The following is a 19,639-nucleotide window of genomic DNA, read 5'->3' as shown; positions in this document are numbered from 1 at the left end:
CTAAGGGTTCTCGAGTAAACCCCCCCCCCCTTGCCCAAATGGGTATTTTGCACATCCTCCTTTAATGCTTCGCTTTTAATATTGTATTTTGTTGTTATAGGAATCAGTATTCCAAAACTCAGAACAGTCGGATAATTTTATCACATAAAAATTAGTTTTTAAAAGGATAAAAATCAACATGCTAAAAATGGACGTACGGACATTCTAGTAACAATTATAGAATTGCCATGCTTTCTAAATCGTACCTAACTACTACAGGAATCATCATGCATAGCTTGAAATCGATAGTACAATTCTAACCTGTTTAAAATAACGAAAAAAGCTGTTTGTCTCTGACGGACGTACGTACGTACGGACGGACAGACCGACCATAATTATACAGGTTTTTTTTAATAGGACAAAGATATTGCTTAATTTGACCCACTTGACATTGACAAAAATTAATAATTTATATCTTAATTTCTTCATTGGGTTGGGACATTTTGTACAAGAAAAAAAAGTTTGGCGATTTTCAACAAATTATGCCCAAAAAACCGGTTTTTCCAAAGTACCTATTTTTGGAAGATTATTAGATCATGACCAATTTAAAGAGTGTGCAAAAATGCGTACATTTTTAAAAATCAAATTGCGCGGGTTGTGTTAATAGTAGAAAAATTTTATGTATACCGTTAGAATCGTCATAAACTCTAATTTTTGGAAATTTATGTTTTATATTCATGATATTTGTAGTATAGAAGCTACGTTGGAAAATGTTATAAAGGTTGAAAAGTTTTAAGTCAGTTGGGACATTTTACCACGTAGCTCCTAAACTATACGTAGCACAGGAATAGTTCTTAAATATCCAAAAACTAGAGTTTATGACGACTCTAACGATATGCATAACATTTTTCTACAACACAAGCCGCGCAATTTGAATTCTAAAAATGTATGCATTTTTTGCACACCCTTTAAATTGGTCATGATCCAAAAATCTTCCAAAAATAGGTACTTTGGAAAAACCGGTTTTTTGGGCATAAGTTGTTGAAAATCGCTAAACTTTTTTTCATTATACAAAATGTCACCCCTTAAAAGAAAATCATATTTGGATTTTTGAAAATCTAACCTGAAACTATTATTCTCTATTCAATTTTAGGCATTTTTTGTTTTTGTGGCATCGCGATCGAAGCCCTTTAAAAATTTTGCCCTCCGCCTATTTGTACTCCCGCTATAACAAAACATACTACACTTTACCTCCACTTAAAATATGTTCGCCGCTTAGAGAGAGAGAGAGAGAGAGAGATTTAAATTTTCATAATTATTGGGCATATTTTATTTTACTTTTTCTCTGCTTTTGTTGATATAGGTAAGTTAGAATTGTCATAAAAATTTCAATCTTTGGATTATGATTCCTATTTTTCTAGCAATTTTGACAACTAGGTCTTGTATGATTTTTGAAAGATTGATTCCTAGGACAACAAGGTACAAAATTTTATGTATTATCTTAATTTTGTAAGTTAAAATTATCCGATTCATCTGATTTTTGGTATACTGATTCCTATTACAACAAGGTATTGTGTTATAAGCGAAGCATCTCTTTAATCAAGTCCAAAAACGTCAGTATGTCCTTAAACAGTAACATATATTTAATCAGTTTTGCAAAAAAAATTACTTATAATTTTGTATAGACATTTGCATTAATATTCAGTTCTGACACTCAACATTGTTAATGTCCGTTTGTCCTATCATTTCAGAGCTTCGCTTTTAATTTGTTTAATACAGAGAAATCTTAAGACTATCATTTTCTTTAAACTATTTATGTATATATAATAAAAATATATAGTTAGATTATCTTATTCTAAAATTTATATAGATATAGAAGAGAAAAAAATATTAAATATTTGAAAGGTTTGGTGACTTTTATTTCCAAAATAATTTATAAATATTTCTGTAAGTTTATGTATTTCATTATTTTTATTTGATAGTTTAAGTTCCTTTAACTTTTATTAATGCATAAGAAAATATAGATTTTTAATTTCATTTTCATTAATTATAAGAACATTTTTAACCTTAACAAATATATAGATTTTAAGAACATTTATTTCTCGCATCGTGTTATAAACAGCTTTCTGAGGATATAAAATGTACCATTAAGATTAAAACCAGTTTTTTAGCCCGTACCTTCGGCATCTCGGGCCATTTTTATATCCGCGAAAAGCTGTTTATAATACGATGCAATAAATAACTATTCCTACACTTTCCACTAATTTGCCAAAATATTATGGGGCTTAACGTTCTTCCGCCAGAAATATGCCAAAACCTGCCCTGGATCCCAATTAATAAACTGAAGAAAAAATTAGATGAAAAAGTAACAGATTGAAAAAAACACGAAAATATTTATATGACTTTTGTTGCATGATAGACTAAGCAAGGTATTTATATTTTCATTAAAAAATCAGAAAACTTTCTTAAATAGAAGTAAAGAAAATCACGTTTTGAATGAAAGGTAGACGGTTAGTTAGAAAAGGTGAATTATAGAGTAGCTGTTATTTTAACAACCAATGTAGCTAAAAAAGAGGTTTACCCTTTTTCTGACAGAGACCTTTCCTAAGAAGGTCACATGGTGCATCATTCCATTCATATCTTCCAATCTCGGTCGAGCCTTTTCTCAACTGAAAATAAAAAAAATCGGGAATAGGCCCTGTCGTGGCAACGCCCCTAAAGGGGCGATTCGTCGTATTTTTAAATTGGCTTTATGTAGATTTTTTAAGGTTAGGTTAGGTTATATTGGGTTAGGTGATTGCCCCACAGGGTTAGGCAATTGGCCCCGCAGGATTAGAGCCCCCCGCAGGGGCTAGAAATAGGAGAAAAGCTACCTTGAGGTGCGTTGCCACGTAAGGGACTATACCCAAAAAAATCTAAGGGGCTAATTATTCATCATCCAGGATGCCAGCACACTCTCATCCAGAGCAAAAATAATTTTATGCTTTCAGAAATCAATAAAAATTACTGAAATAAGCCACATTTTTAAAATAAATCATATGGTATAATTTTCAAAGCCAGTTTTAGGTTTCTGATTCTGAAGATCATGAACTTTCAGGAATTTTTAATTTGACTCTTACAAGTCTATGTGACTTATTTCAATTTTGTGAAAATTTATGCTTTTTTCCCTGAAAAAAAGTCTTCAAAGGTGTTAACCAAGCGAATAAGAAAACGATATTTCAAAACTTGTAGGACTAGTGTAATAAACAGCCCATTGTCCTCTTCCTTCCTAGATAGAACTATTCTGTAATAGAATGTTTACCTGGACACAATCCTCCACAGCCTTGTCAGTATCATGATCAGGTTGATGATATGCCCAATTCGAGTAGGTTGCTAAACAATGCATTAGTTCATATCAGGGCCTGTTATTCAGCCAATTCATTCAATTTAAAATTGCTGAAAATTAGATATTTGTTGGCGTAGAGTTGGCACAAATTTTTTTTTATGTGACTGAAGGGAAGTGAATAAGAAGGAGGATAAATTATTGAAGAGGGCTGTGGTTAAATTTTCACTTTGAATTGATTGTCAAAATTATAACATTCCCTAGTCCCTATATAAAAAAGTGGTGGTGTATTATTTGCCAAGTGAACCACACTCTGCACTACCTCTTCGATTTTGGTAATACTTTGTATTTTTGTCTGTTGGGTGGTACATACCTTCAGAAGGGCATAAAAAAGTCACTGGGTGTCTAGTTTTCTAGCTTTCTATGAAGATAGGTACCAAAAACCAAAAAAAAACATTTTTCACAATTTCAAAAATTTATTTTTCAAAAATGTTTTTGGAGGGTTTCTAGGGACTATGAAACTTTATTCTGCCTTCCTGTGGATAAGAACCATCCAATAGACCAAATTATAGATTATACAACATCGGATAGGTAGTGCAGTAAAGTGGTCCACTTGGCAAATAATACACCGGGCATTTTTCTACTCCTTAACTAACTTTGTACGCATGTATTTATGGCATTGGAATTGCATAATTCGGGTAAAGTAACCTTCATAGAAAACTCCTTAAGTAGCGATTCTTCGTTTTTTTTCACAATAGCTTTTCTCCTATTTTTATCCCCAGCGGGGGCTCTAACCCTGCGGGGCCAATTGCCTATCCCTGTGGGGCAATCACCTAACCTAACCTAAAATAACCTATCAAAAACCATTTTAAAAATACTACGAATTGCCCCTTAAGAGGCGTTGCCTCGAAAGGGACTATTCCCCATAATTATCCTTGTTACCATAAAAAATTTATATAAATTCCCTTTTATGGTAAACAAAATTTCCTATTCCTATTCTATGGACCAGGGAAAAGGGAATGATATTCTGACAAACAATTCTAAAGGAAAATTTCCCCACAACCCCCTTCCCCTTTTCATCCCCTTCTTACCCACCCCTCTTCAGTTATATGAAAAAAACAATATATACCCCCAGCTAACTTCCAAAGGTTTCGTGATTTTTTTGTAGAATTGATTGTTAAAATAGCTAGGCCTGTATAGAGCGTATGGGGCTATAACGAACAATGCATCAAGAGCATCAAGTAAAGCTCAATTCGGAAATTGTCTTTTTAAAAAAATAATCACCATAACTATATTTTTTTACTAGTGGCTATGCCCCTAAAGGCATCTAGTAGCAAAATAAATGTTTATTTTTATAATTTGTCTATGCTGCGTTCAAGTCTCTAATATCTATGCAAAAAGATAGTTTTTATGTGATTTCTCTTAGGAGGGTGGTGGTACTCTCCCCCAAAATAGTTATGAACCTTCCTAATAAAAAGAATTTATCCTGTAAAGGAGCGGATCAGCGGTTAGCGAGATTCTTCGTTATAAACATAAAAACAGACATCCTGTTACTTTATTATAAGGTTTTTAAAAACTTTACCTCCAATATTATTTTTTTCTCTCGGACAGTCATTAGGATATTTCGGGCAATCTTAATTTTTAAAAAAGTTTTTTATCAAGAAATTATCATTACTTTTTCAAAACAAAAAATATGACTATTAGGAGGAAATAATTTAAATAACGTGTCCAATTTTGTGTGTTTTTTCTTCTTTAATAGCTAGTCCGCGTTTTTGGTAATTAGTAGATGTAAAATGATCCATAGATTTTAGATATGCAATCCGTTTTTTTTTTGTAGATATCTTATTTTTTAAGTAATTTATGTTTTTTTTAAATTAAGTTATCTAAAAACGCAACAAAAAAAGAAGAAAATTGCCATTATGAAAAAAAATAGTTAGATCTTTAATTTGACACCTTACTTTTTTAATTCTGTTGAGTAATTATTGAAAAAATCTATTTTGTTGAAACTTCGAACTGAAATGTTTGATTAAGAATGAAAGCATTTGATTGAAAAGTATCTTCCGCAGAATTCAGTAAAGGTGTGAGTAAGCTTCCAGTCAAATGCGCGTATTAAGTCTAACTGTTCTTAATGCCTAGTATAATTAAACGCATATTTAAAAACAGTTTGACCTACCAAGCGCATTTGACTGGAATTTTACTCAAAACTTTACTAAATTTTGCAAAAGCTACTATTCTCTTTTTGAGAATAATGGATATGTAATTACATGGATGTTTTCCAGCTAGCTCCCAAACACTCCAAACTAAATAGAATTGATAGAATAGAATTTTATTACAAAATCGTGTTATATTGAAAATAATCTGCAATGTTAATATTATTAATTCAATTAGGGTTAATACCCAGTAATAGAATCTAAAATTAATATTTTGGAATTCCCATCAATTTCAAGGTAATATATTGAGGTTTAAACTTAAACTCACAATAAATGTGAGAAACTAAATTGGTTCACAAAATTATGCCTTAGGATAATATAGATAATATAGAGACATACTCTCTAAATCAGCCAATAGGATAACAATTGAAGAACAACCCGGCCTTGTTACTAGTTGAGATTGTGTACAAAGGGTAATGATTTTTAAATTTCGTTCGCATAATTAGTCAGCTATAATTTCTTAGTATAAAGTTAGCTTTCTAGAAATTATATCTAAAAAAATTTCGTCACTAGACAATATGACAACTTGATATTATTACCTGGTGTTCCATCAATCCAAACAAACTTTTTCTCCTCTTTTAAATCCGTCATTCCAATCCACAATGAACAGTGCAACCAATCATAGCATGCCCATTTTTGTTGTTCAAACAATGCTGAATTAAATCAAATAGTAAGTTTATAATTGCCATCTTCATAATAGTTATTTATCGCATAGCAACTTGATATAATATGATGTTATACATAATATTTCTGAATGGCTATACAGACTGGAAATTAATTGATTTCAAAGCGATACTGGAAATGTTAAGATATCATAATATGAAGAGGAATGATGACTTTTTTTCATTTAAAGATTGTGAGCTAACTAACCATTTTGCACATATATTTCATATAAAAGATAATCTTAGAACTGCTCATAATATGGTTTTAGCTATTTTTGTGTGTTGGGACAAACCCATCTCCAAAACAAAATTCACTTATATGATTCCATCTAATATCTAAACATCCTTTTTTTTTCTTTTTTGGTTGGGGGTAATATCTGCCCATTTATATGAATCTGTAAAGCTTAAAGTGGCCAGAGTAAATGAATTATACTTACTTTTGGTGATAAAATCTTGTTCTTGTTGAGATAGGATGATTGCAAGGTCACCTTGTTTTAATAAGTAATTGCTGGATTTCATGTATAGGGTATAGTCCCTTTCGTGGCAACGCACCTGAAGGAGCGATTCTTCGTGTTTTTCACAATAGCTTTTCTCCTATTTCTAGCACCTGCGGGGGGCCCTGACCCTGCAGGGACAATTTCCTACCTCTGTGGAGCAATCACCTAACCCAATATAACCAAACCTAACCTAAAATAACCTATAAAAAGCCATTTTAAAAATACGACGAATCGCTCCTCATGAAGCTTTGCCACGGAATGGACTATTCCCCATGCATATTCGAAATATAAATGTTATGTAGCAATATAAAGCTGCTAAACAACTAATATTTACCAAACCTTATTGATACAAGATGTTTAGGAGCTTGTTAAAACTTAATAACAAGCACCTGACAAAACAAAAGAATCACATTGGTTATTTGTATATTATCACCTTGCTTGACTATTGGAAGATTATTGCTAGGTTTCTTGAATTTAAAGTGACCAAACCCCAAAGAATTGATTTGAGTGGTAAACCTTATATAATTGAATTCTAATTCTTAATGAAGTCTTTTTTTTCCTTGCTTAGGTCACAATCTTCTGTTGAATAAACCTCATAAAACAACATATTTTGTATTATTAGAATCCAGCAATCAATTGCCATTTTGAGATATACAATCATCTCTGGCACCCTGCCATGTATGGATTTTTCTAGTAATTTTATAACAATTTCCTAAAACAGATATGAATACATATTTACATAACCGGTTGGAAAATTTAATTTAAGGGGGTTATAAAGTACATTATTTCTGACTATGCCAGGGTAAAGAAGTATATTGGTACCTATTGCTGCTTTGTCATGTTCATGAGGATTGGTGCATTGAAAGAAAAACAGATTTAACTCTCATTGATCAATAAATGTATGAAGAGAATTTAATTATAACTTATTTATTTTCTTTAAGCAAATATAAGTAAGCTAAGTAGCTAGCTGCATAAATAGGGTCAATTTTTGTGTATTTTCCTTAAAGTTGTGTGTTAGCATTTAGTCAAATGCGCTTATTAAATCAAACTGTTCCTAACTATGACAAAGTGTATAAATATGGAATGGTCATAATTAAGAACAGCTTGACTTAATAAGCACATTTGACTAAACCTCCAACACCCAACTATACGAAAATAGGAAAAAAAATTATCCCCTTTGTTGATACCTGTTACAGGATCCTCCAACCAATCTTCTCCCCCACAGGGGACCTTGTAATTTGTTCCTTAATGTTGCAAGTATTGTTGATATTTATATTTTCAAAGATTTTTCACCAAAACTTGTATAAATTTCTAATAACAATTTTGAAAGGAATTAATAAACCTTTTTTCTCACACACTGGAAGTCTTTTTATGAGACAGGGAACATCATTCCAGAGTTTTGGTTCTCTTGCCCAAACCTATAAACATAATAGGAGTACATTAATCATTATACTAAAGTAACAGGATGTTTGTGTAACTGTGTGTCTGTGTGTCTGTACCAAAGGATCTCGCTAACCTCTGAACCGATCAGGTTCTCCTTAACAGGGTAGCTTCTCATAGGTCGGGAAGGTTTATAACTATTTTCTTTGGGGGTGGGACACCCCCAACCCCACCAGAAATGAAAAATACCCCCCCCCCAAAAAAAATTTTTATTTTTTATTTTTAACTAAAATCAAAAATGATGTGGAGGGGGCATTCCCCCCCCCCCAAAAAAAAAATTTCAAACCCCCAAAATATTTTTTTTTTACTTTTTCTTTTAAAATTCTTAAATAAGAAATTGGGTTATCAAATTCGACTCCCCCCTCCTCAATTGCTCCTAGAGGCCTCTAGGGGCGTAGCCGCTAGTTCATAAATATAGAACTTATATTTTTTAATTTGTTCTTAAAAAGGAAGCCTGCAAAACGTACCCTTATTAAATCTACTCGCCTCTGACCTCCTACATACTAATAAGAACTATGGATATTATTTTTTTTTGCACAAGGTTTGCAAATTCTTATCTTTTAACAATTGTAAATACCTCAACACAATGTTCTTTATTCTGACCAGAATTGTTCGGTTCATTAGGTGCCCAGTTTGTATAGATTGCTAATATAAATGACAAATTTCTAAATAATTATATAATTATACAAAGATGTTTGTTAGTTTTCTACCTGGAGATCCATCACTCCATACAAATGAGTTTTCCTTCTCAATATCAGTCAATCCTGTCCAAAGGATGCAAACAAAATGTGTTGTGTTACATACAGCTGAAAGATTTAAGATGATAGGAAAATTAGCAAATACTGATAAAGTAATTTCTCGTATTCATTCCAATCCGGTGGATAGGAACCGTTTCTCATCCATACAAAAAAACTATGTCTAGCATTTTATTATATCCAGCTTTCTACGAATATGAAAATGTAAAATCATAAGATTAAAAAAATTTTTTAGCCCATGCCTTCGGCACCTCGGGGCTAAAAAACTGGTTTTAATCTTATAATTATACATTCTATATCAACGGAAAGTTGTCTATAATAAGATGTGATAAATAACTATTCTTCTTTTCAAAACAAAAGAACTCACTCTCTGTTATAAACTCATGTTCATGTTTAGATTTAATAGTGACTAAACTCGCTTCACCAGGGAATGATTTGCACTTTGTGTTTGCCTGGTTCCAGGGAATATACTCTTCAAGTATTTTATAACATTTTCCTAAACAAAACAAGATTTCTAAGTGATTGTGAAAGATTTATTTTTGGTATGTGTGATGAATGATAGGTTATGGATTCTACCTGTTTTTGGATCCTCAATCCAATCTTTTTCTCCACAAGAAAGTGTTTCATTGTTTTCTTTCAAAACTATTTAGAATAGATTTAAAGATAAAATATATACAAATATTTTTTTTTGTAAGATTTGGAATAGTTATTTATTGCATCATATTATAAACAGCTTTCCGCGGATATAAAATGTACAATTATTAGCTCTGAGTTACCAAAAGCATGGGCTAAAAAAACAGGTTTTAATCTTATGATTGTAAATTTTTATATTTATAGAAAACTGGATATAATATAATGCTATACATAGTTTTTCAGTTTGGCTGTGAACCAGTTCTAATCCACTGCTGGATATTAATCAATTTAGAAAAGAATTTAGTAAATAACCTTACCTTTGATCTTGTTAGATTTTAATTCTTCTCTTACAGCTATATTTGAAATATTTTAAGTTTATTGAAACTTTTAAGAACATAATCATCAATTATTTAGGTAACAAATAGGTATGAAAATTCAGCTTCAATAATCATCCTACCATAATTTGTACTGGAGTTTGTTTGTTGACTGTGCACTTCTTTACTTTCCAAGCCTATATTTCAAGGTAAAAGAAAAATTACATTGTAACATTGAATGTAAAATAAAATTCTGTACATTTTTTAAAAAATTAGATAAAAAATAAAATATGTACTGGTTTTTTCTTGTTCAGTGGTCAGTTCCTCAACATTCAAAGGTTTAGGCTCCTCGTTGTTTTCTGAATTTACTTTTGTATTTGGAACTGCAAGTCCTTTCTCAGCTTTTAATAATATATCTTCATTGTCAATATCATCATCATTTAATAGTTCTGGATCCATATTTTCTATTGCTCTTTCTGTTACAATCCAATTTAGAAAACTTTTATCCAACCAATCATCTAAGATGGTAAATGATGAAAATTCTAATGTTTCATTTTGAATGTTAAAATAAGTTTGAGTAAAGTGTTATCTACCTGATTTTTCTTCATTCAAAGATTCAAAATCATAAGGTTTGTCATGATTAATACCAAGTTCAACATTTCTATTTTGAACTGGCCTAACTCCTTGAAATACTTCTATCCTCCTTCTAATTATGTGCTCAGGTTTAATTTTGTTTCTAATTACATTAATTTTTGGCACTCTTCTTACTTTTTTTAAATGAGTAGTTGGAATATTGCTTTGAGTTTTACTTTCATAATTAAGTAAACTATCCTTTCCAAGATTTTTATTTTTAATCCATATTCTTTGAAAAGATTGAGTATTTATGGTCAGAGAAATAAGTCCACCAATTACAACAAGCCACCAAAAAGGACACTAAAAATTATTAAAAGAGAACTTTAATAATCATACAAATTCCGCGAATCGGCTCCTTTTTTTTCTGGCTCCCAATATCGAATCTCATATGTATTTTAGTAAAGATTATAAGCAAATTTACATATTTTAGTTTTTTTTCTTTATAATAATATTCACATGTACTTACAATTGACATTCTACACCATTTATATTTTCCTATAGAATTTTCAGTAAAACATATTTGAATTACTGAATTTAATTTTGCTAGTTTGCGGTGTAATCTGATATATAATTTAGCATTATTAGCCATTTTACAATGCCTGTAATACTTAATGTTCCGGCAATTAAGAATGCATTCTCTAATATACAAGAGACATAATTTATCATTATTACCTAATTGTTTAAGTAATTTATTAGAAGATTTAATCAAAGGATTGATTATCCAATTTTAAATGAACAATTTTTTCCCCTGATTCCCCCCCCCCCCCACCCATTCCTTACCTCCACTGGAGAAAAAATCATCTTTTCTTTTTAATAAACAGTATGATTTATGCTCATTAAAACTAACTGAAGATTGTTTTTAACATGAAACACTGTGTATTGGACTTATGAAATGAAAATAACATGTTAATTAAACTGTGTTGATCACTCTATGCTATATATTATAAAAAGTAGTAAGGTTTTTTATGTCTGTAGCATGTATCTTGCTAACTGCTGAACTGAAATGGTTATCCTTTACAGTGAAGCTTCTTACATATCCGGGGAAGGTTTTAGGCTATTTTTTATAATTAAGTCTGTATGGATATCATTTTAGGCTATTTTTCTGCCCTTACATATCCCTTCAAATATAGAGCACATAGATGCTAGGGGCGCAGCCGCTAGTTTTATAAAAATAACTAAAACATATACATAAAATTTATTCATTTGTCAAGTAATATTTAGATTATATAATTTCTTATGTTGGTAAAAACATAATACAATTTCTATTTTTCATTTTTTATTTCTCATGTACTTGCTGCATTATAATCAGCCAAAATGCAGAGTGGGGCCAGGCACTGGATGGCAGGGGGGAGTAAAACATTGCACTGGCCCAGGATGAAATGGTCCAGGGTGAACTGGAATTTGTGGAGTGTGGATCTGGACAGAGTGGCTAATACCATGTGGAAAGCAATTGTAAGCAGTGATGGTAGGTTGGTGATATAATATTATTGCTCTAAAGGTACACATTTCATTTCTTTGACACTAAAAAGTATTAATTGTGTTACAAAATAATTTTATATGTATTGATATAAAAAATTTTAAATCAAGATTTTAAAGCCTATTTTTACTCCAATAAAAATGTCTTACCGGATTGTTTATACTCAAGTTGAACCAAAATTCTGTTGATCCATGTGAAACTTGCTAGAATTAGAGGAAAAAATTAATTGTTACAATTGGTATTTGATATTGTGTTTAATTTGATGCATTAAGATTACACAATTTACCTTAAAGATAAAGTTTGTACATTGCCAGTTAAGGCTGTAGCAGTAACCACTTATTTTCTGAAAAGATAGATTAGTAATTTATATTCAACCTAAATAATTAGATATATCATGACTTTATAAATTGATTTCCAGTATTGCTTTGAAACCGATTAATATCCATCGGATTAGAACCGGTTCTCATCCATACAACAAGAAAAAACTATATCTAGCATCGCATTATATCCAGTTTTTTATGAATATAAAAATGTACAAGCTGTTTATAATATGATGCGAGACATAACTATTACAACTTCATAAATTTATTTACCGTCTTATAAATCTCAATAGCCATATTAGCCGCCATGTAATGGACTTGTTGAGGATGCTCCACCTAATAAAAGTTCAAAATTATAAGATTTCCAGTATGGCTTTGAAACTGATCAGTATTACTATCTGCTTAAATAGAACCAGTTCTTAGCCAAATTGAAAAATCATTTATTGTATTATATTATATACTATTTTCCACAAACAATAAAATAAAAACATAATACTATTACCAGTTTTGTTATCCCAGGCAGAATTTAATCTTATAATCTTATAATTTTGTGCTTTACTATTCTTGGAAAGCTGTCTATAATACAATTAGATAAATAACTATTCTTGTATTCATTCAAAACCGATAATTATCCGGTAAATAAGAACCGGTTCTCATCCATACGAAAAAATGTCTAGTTTCATATAATATCCAGTTTTCTACAAACATGAAAACTGGTTTTAATCTCATAATTGTACATTTTATATGCGAAAATACGATACACGAAATACCTATAATTATAAATTAAAAGCAGTTTGATAAAAAAACTTACAATACTCCAACTTTGGAAAAAGCTGTATTGAGAGGAAAAATGCATGTCTTTGCTGCTTCCTGGTTTAGAATCAGCAGCCATTTTCCTTTTCAAAATTACACATTGGAAACAAGATAAGCTAATTTCTCGTATTCATTCGAATCCGGTGGATAGGAACCGGTTCTCATCCATACGAAAAAACTATGTCTAGCATCGTATTATATCCAGTTTTCTACGAATATAGAAATGTACAATCATAAGATTAAAACTAGTTTTTTTAGCCCGTGCCTTCGGCATCTCAGGGCTAAAAAAACTGGTTTTAATCTTATAATTGTACATTCTATATCCGCGGAAAGCCGTTTATAATACGATGAAAGAAATAACTATTCTCAATATTTCCTAGATTAGAATTTTACTGACAGAGATAGTTACCTGGTTTGTAATAAATCTAGAGAATCCAGAGTATAATCTGCATGTAATGGGATGCAATACTCTAACAAGGTTATTAGGTTAAGTAACATCCAACAGACAGCCAACCCTCTGATTGTCCTAACTTTGCATGGTTATTTGTTGCGCCTGTTTTGGCCCATTGCATTCTCCTCTACGCTAACTATTTATGTTGCGCATCTGACATAGCAGCAGTAGGAACAATGTTTAACATCTTTAGTTCTGATGCAATGTTCAAAACCTATCGCTACATGTTGAGCAACGGGTAACAAATAATATGTGAATAATCATAACCAATGTGTGTATTCCTGTCAGCCGCCATTTTCTTAAGATCAGGAGCCATTGTAAGAGAGTTATCTTCTTTTGCTGTGTTTATTGCATCTGCTGACATTGTTTGATCAGCTGACATTGCTTGAGGAGCATGTCCACCAGGTATTGAATGATCCATACTCATAGGTTGATTCATACCCATTTGATTACCTTGCATAGGTTGGTTCATGCCCATTTGCTGCTGATCTGGCATTACTTGATTCATACCCATTGATGATTGACCAGACATTGGCTGATCCATACCCATTTGTTGTTGATTGTGAACTTGTGGATTCATTCCCATTGCTGGGCCAGACATGGATTGATCCATACCTGACATGGGCTGACCACCACCAGGCATTGGCTGGTTCATGGACATTTGTTGGAGTTGGTCCATACCCATTTGTGGTGCACCCATGCCCCCCATGCCATCAGCTCTGTTTCCAGTGTGTTTTGTGGGTCCTGTTTTTCCAGAAGGCAGGGCAGGTTTTGTCTTGAGGTCAGGTGCCAGGTTAAGGTCGTTATCTTTTTTAGGTACACTCAACAAAATGTATCTTTATGAAGAAATTTTGGCTAACCTATTCTTTTGGAATTTCAATTTTAAAAGTGAAGCTTTCCTATAGTAAGGGTAGGTCCGTCAGTCCGGAATGTTTAGCCTTTATACAAATTTTTATATGATATAAATATATATTAATAATTATCCAATTGATCTGATTCTTGAAATACTGATTTCTTGGTTAACAAAGTGCAAAGTTATAAGCAAAGCATCTCTATAATCAAGTCCAAAAAATATAAGTGTGTAATTAAACATTATTCTGTATTAAAGCAGTTTTTCAACAAATTTACCTAATTTGTTCGACTTTTATACATTTATATTCTGATTATTCAGTTCTGACTTTCTACAAGTGTCCTACCGTTTCAGAGCTTGCCATCCTTGTTTAGTAAAACTGTATTGTCTACTGCGCTAAAGATCATAAAATATTATAAATAGGGGGTAAAAAACTGCAAAATTAATGTGTAACTGTAGTCTTGAGTTGTATCGTGCAAAGGGTTTTGCCAGTGGGATAAACACCCACAAATATTGACACCCACCTAAACCTAAAATCGAGAAGGTGAAGTTGGGTGTTAGCTTAAAGTGTGTGTGTTATAGACAACAAAAGGCAAAATTTTGACATCCCCATTAAAATGATCCTCTCAAGTATATTTATCGCATCGTGTTATAGACAGCTTTCCACGGAGATTAAAATGAAAACAAGTTTTGTTAGGCCAAGTGACCAAAGGCCCGGGTTAACAAAACTTGTATTTATTTTATGATTTTTATTTCAACATTTGTAGAAAAGTGTCTTTGATACGATGCTATACATGATATTTCAGTATGGCTGAGAACTGGCTCTAATCTAGGAGACATTAATCGGTTTTGAAGCCATACAAAAAAATCTGTAATTTGCTTTAATATTTTTTTGTTATCAGTGTTCCTCTAAAGAAGCAAAATATAGGATTCACAGTCAAAAGCACACATAACAATATAAAGTTTTTCATTTTTATACTGAAAAAAAATTTGAAATAGGAAATATTTACAAACATTTAAAATATACATCATAATTTGCATAAAATTAATATCATACTGAACTTGAAATTATTGTGTTTGATTAATTTAATTGTTTTTAAAATGAATAATAACTAAGGCATATTAACTTAATATTTAAAACAAAAGAGTACACTGGATAATTATTATGAAAATGTTTTTAAAGAATAAATGTATGGAGTATAGATGAATAACCCAGACAACTACCTGGATCCAGTGTTGGACCTTTTTTTTACTTCTGGTTGCGACCAGTCTAAAATAGTCAAGCGATAAAAGTCATGCACTCTTTAAATTCATGATGGATGAAGCTTTCTTGACTTGAATATGTAGGGGGTGAATAACACTCTCTTTATAGTCCTTTATAGTTGTATTTTACCCCCCTATACTTGCCAAATCAGAAAGTGGACAAAACAATGCCATTTCTCGCGGTCGTAGCTGTCATGCGTCATGTTCGAAGGGTTACGCAAGTTTCAGATCCAAGATTTCGCGATTTGAGAAAAAATTATCTTAATATTATAGCGAATTAAATAATCTAGCAAGAATCGCTTTTATTTTATAGAGAAAAATTGTAAATCAAATACAGAAAATTGAGATCTGAATTTTGCGTCACTCTTTCAACATGACACATGACAGCGTAAGACTGAGATATATGGCATTATTTGGTTCACTATTTCTAGTTAAAGGGGTGTCAAAATTCTTGGTTGCGCTTGGTTTGCGCTGCAAAAACCCTGTGCACGGCACTGATTGTATATTTCTCAGAATTATTGGCTAGATCTCTTACAACTGCATTTCATGAGATTATTTTATTTTAAATATTTTTTATATGTGACATTTTTTTCATAGCACTTTTTGTATTCTTATTATTTTTCTGATAAAAAGTCTTTATTACTTTTAGTAGCAAAGGTACTCTACATTTCAATGTCTATTTTTCCATGTGGCTTATTTCTTTTAGAAAACCTTTTCCATAATTATGCAAAAAAAATGACATGAATTCTCCTTAAAATTTGCTTCTGAATCAATCCCTTGACTTATTAAGTCCTGTATATTTTTTTCATTTTCATATTTTGAAAAATTTCTTTATATTTTGTGCTTTGCTACTTTTTAACACCATGTTTTTATGTGATATAATTATCAGATTCATCTGGTTTTTGGAATACGCCTTCACTTTATCAGATTTGTAGTATAGCTTTGCTTCCTTAGCTCCACCCCCAAGTTTTGGTTAATTCCCCTTTAAGCTATGGGAGATGCCATTGTGAATAGATCAATATAAATTAATATTATTGTGCATCTGTGTAGTAACTGTACATTTTAACGATTTAAATTATGTTTTGTTCCATTAGTTGTGTATCTGCTGATCCCTCCCCTGGCTCAGTGATGGGATCAGCTTTGAATAAAACCAATTTAATATGATATGTTTTACTTTTACTATGCCAATTCCAATTCTTATCCATGTGTTATTCTATTATGTTGTAAACCGTTAGTATTTAGACTGCACCTAAACAATAAACATCCAAGCTGAATCTCTGTTGGTTATAGTTATAGTCAGTTCAGCAAAGCTGACCTGCAAGTCGTGGTGAAAAGTCTGTGTGTCTACAACGCTTGTGATCGAGAACCCCTGAGGCTAAGGCGGGGTTAAACTCCCACAGAAGCATCTCTATAATCAAGTCCTAAAAAAGTCCTTATGCATTATCCTGTATATATATAAGCAGTTTTCAACAATTTTACTAACAATTTTGTTTCGACTTATGTACATTTATATTCTGATTATTCAGTTCTGACACTCTAAAAGTGTTAATGTTCGTTAATCCTACTACAGTTTAAGTTCTTCGCTTTTAAGTCATCCTTGTTTAGTCGTATTAATTTAATATTTTTAAAAATAAATTTTATTTTCTTACAAATCAAAGAAAATGTTATATATTGAATTTAATAAACACTCTTTACATGCGGTAGTAAAATAATTATATGAAGTATTTTTTACCATTAATTTTAATTAATATCTTTGACATATCCGAAATTTAATTTATTGGCGTTATACTTTTAGAATTTTTTTTCTATTTTAAAATTTGGTACCACTCCCCCCCCCCCCCCCCCCCCCTACAAACTATGACTCTGACAGAGAACGGTATTTTTTTACTATTAGGTTATGGGGGCCGAGCGCTGCGGCCAGGCGTTTTAGGGGGCCGAGTGCTGCGGCTAGGCAGGCCAGAGGGCGCTGAGCGCCACGGCCAGAGTGATGGTTCTGTTGAGGGTGGGGGGCGGGGGAGGAGGGGAGGATAATACCAATTTATTTGTGGTGTAAAAGCTTAATTTATTTTCCAGTATTACTTCTAGATCGCTGGATTTGAACTGGATCTGAGCCATACTAAAAAATCATGTATAACATCGTATTACATATAATTTTCCAAAATTGTTAAAAAGAATAATGCCAGTTTTGTTAGACCGGGCCTTTGCCCCCCCCCCCCCCCGATAAATAACTATTATAAAACTATTAAAATAGAACAAGAACGTATATGCCCATGTCCATTCGGAGCAAAGCTGTATGAAATCATATGCAACCATTGAGAGAATTTAAAAAAATAAAGGAAAAATATTAAAGGAAAGTTTGACAGCTACTAAGAACAAAGTTTGGCCTTCTTGCAATAAAACATAACATGATGGACATAAAACCCACAATAGATAATTTAAGGACATTTGGGAAGACGAAGAAATTCCCTCAAAAAATCAGCATGTTACGTCATAAAAACGAGGGATTATCCATCTCTTTTTTAGGGGTTTTATCTCCAACTCCTCATCCCTCATTTTTATGACGTCATTGAGGGACTTTCTTCGTCTTCGACATTTGGTAATTAGAACGTTTAAGATTTCGTAATCTTTACTTGTTCGAAATGTTTCAAATGTATCTAATTGTTACAGGAATCACCATGCAAAGTTTGTAAGGAATAGGACGATTCTGGCATGCCTAAATAAACAGAAACAATATTTTTTTGGATGATATGAAAACAAATAAAAAATCCACAAATAGTATATGAAAAATGCTAATTAATTTTAATCGCCAATTAGTTTTCATCAAACGTGACTTATTCATAATAGTTTTCCTTATTTTCTCTAAAAGGATACAAATTTCTTTTTAAAATATCTTGTTTTTTAAAGAGTTTATTTACCATAATTTCACATCCTTTTTCTATGAAATATGATTTTTTGATTTCTACACATGCAACTTACTAAACTGTACATTTATTTTTTAAAGCAAAGCTTTTCTATAATTAAAGCAGATTTGCAACAAATTTTCCTCTAATTTGGTTTCGACTTATACACTTAAATTCAGCTCATTCAGTTCTGACACTCTACAAGTGTCAACATTCGTTTTTAGAGATTTGCCTTAATGGATGTTGTTTTCCTTGTTTATCCATAATTGCTAGCTGTTAAAGTAAAAAGTGGGAAGGGGTTAAATAACTGTATGTCCCCCACCCCGTGGACCCTGTACCCACTTTCAATATCAGCCAATAGCGTCCTAAATATTAACACAGCCAATTCTCTACAAAAGAGCAGAAAGCAATTAGCTAGCAGGCGAAAAAGGTCTCGAACACTGTATCCAGCCAGTTGTCTGGGTTATATATTTATTGTCTGACCCTGCCAGGATGATTATATTCAAAACTTCTTATTACTCATGGATCTAAAGGGATAAGAGAATAGATGATAAATGATTATACACAAAATTACCCCGTTAGAATGGTTGAAACGTTTGGACACTCAACTTAATGAACCATTCAATCAAAATTCAGGAAAAGTCCCCAAAGATGTTAAGGTAACTAATAAGAAAACGTCCTTATAAAACTTTGGGGACTAATGTAATAAACAGCACATTTTCCCTTCCCTCTCTGCTTATAACTCCATTTAAAAGTCAGTTTATATATGGTCCGGTACGTAGCCTCTTATTCTTCAATAAAGCTTTTTTTGTTAATTTAGGCATGTTAAAATTGTCCTATCGATTTCAAATTTTACATGGTGATTCCTTTAGTAGTTAGGTACGATTTAGAAAGCGTAGCAACTCTATAATCTTCACCAAAATGTCCGTACGTCCATTTTAAACATGTAGATTTTTTTTACTTTTTTACAACAAATTTTTATGTGATCTAATCATCCGATTAATCTGATTTTTGGTATATTGATTCCTGGGACTACAAAGTATAATGTAATAAGCGAAGCAGCTCTATAATCAAGTCCTAAAAATGTAGGTATGTCCATAACCATTATCCTGAAAGCAGT

At 31.8% G+C, this 19,639-nt stretch overlaps 2 protein-coding genes across 3 annotated transcripts; both read right to left on the bottom strand.

The window, feature by feature from the left end:
* Positions 1 to 1,819: 1,819 nt before the first annotated feature.
* Positions 1,820 to 11,031, bottom strand: LOC145304388 (uncharacterized). Of its 2 annotated transcripts, none has more exons than XM_080146267.1 (19): positions 10,912 to 11,031; positions 10,406 to 10,745; positions 10,109 to 10,330; positions 9,956 to 10,009; positions 9,816 to 9,851; positions 9,442 to 9,507; positions 9,233 to 9,361; positions 8,821 to 8,916; positions 8,688 to 8,755; positions 8,013 to 8,088; positions 7,858 to 7,914; positions 7,311 to 7,382; positions 6,611 to 6,661; positions 6,051 to 6,164; positions 5,566 to 5,601; positions 4,884 to 4,934; positions 3,281 to 3,351; positions 2,561 to 2,648; positions 1,820 to 2,320 (listed from the first exon to the last, which is right to left on the bottom strand). In XM_080146267.1, the coding sequence occupies exons 1-19, from the start codon at positions 10,918 to 10,920 to the stop codon at positions 2,313 to 2,315; spliced, it is 1,644 nt and encodes a 547-aa protein (XP_080002393.1). In that variant the 5' UTR covers positions 10,921 to 11,031; the 3' UTR covers positions 1,820 to 2,312. The 2 variants fall into 2 exon arrangements, with proteins under 2 accessions (XP_080002393.1, XP_080002394.1); XM_080146268.1 differs by having other exon boundaries at positions 9,442 to 9,498.
* A 595-nt stretch (positions 11,032 to 11,626) lies between these two features.
* Positions 11,627 to 14,343, bottom strand: LOC145303997 (uncharacterized). The gene is made up of 6 exons (XM_080145746.1): positions 13,790 to 14,343; positions 13,054 to 13,140; positions 12,516 to 12,578; positions 12,209 to 12,265; positions 12,072 to 12,125; positions 11,627 to 11,966 (listed from the first exon to the last, which is right to left on the bottom strand). The coding sequence occupies exons 1-6, from the start codon at positions 14,213 to 14,215 to the stop codon at positions 11,751 to 11,753; spliced, it is 903 nt and encodes a 300-aa protein (XP_080001872.1). The 5' UTR covers positions 14,216 to 14,343; the 3' UTR covers positions 11,627 to 11,750.
* Positions 14,344 to 19,639: the final 5,296 nt, after the last annotated feature.

The sequence above is a fragment of the Acartia tonsa genome, chromosome 13 (assembly GCF_053477335.1).
Source record: "Acartia tonsa isolate MP-2025a chromosome 13, ASM5347733v1, whole genome shotgun sequence".
NCBI classification, from domain to species: Eukaryota; Metazoa; Arthropoda; class Copepoda; order Calanoida; family Acartiidae; genus Acartia; species Acartia tonsa.
Note: the sequence above shows the minus strand (reverse complement) of the source record. Positions and strands in the feature narration are given on the sequence as shown.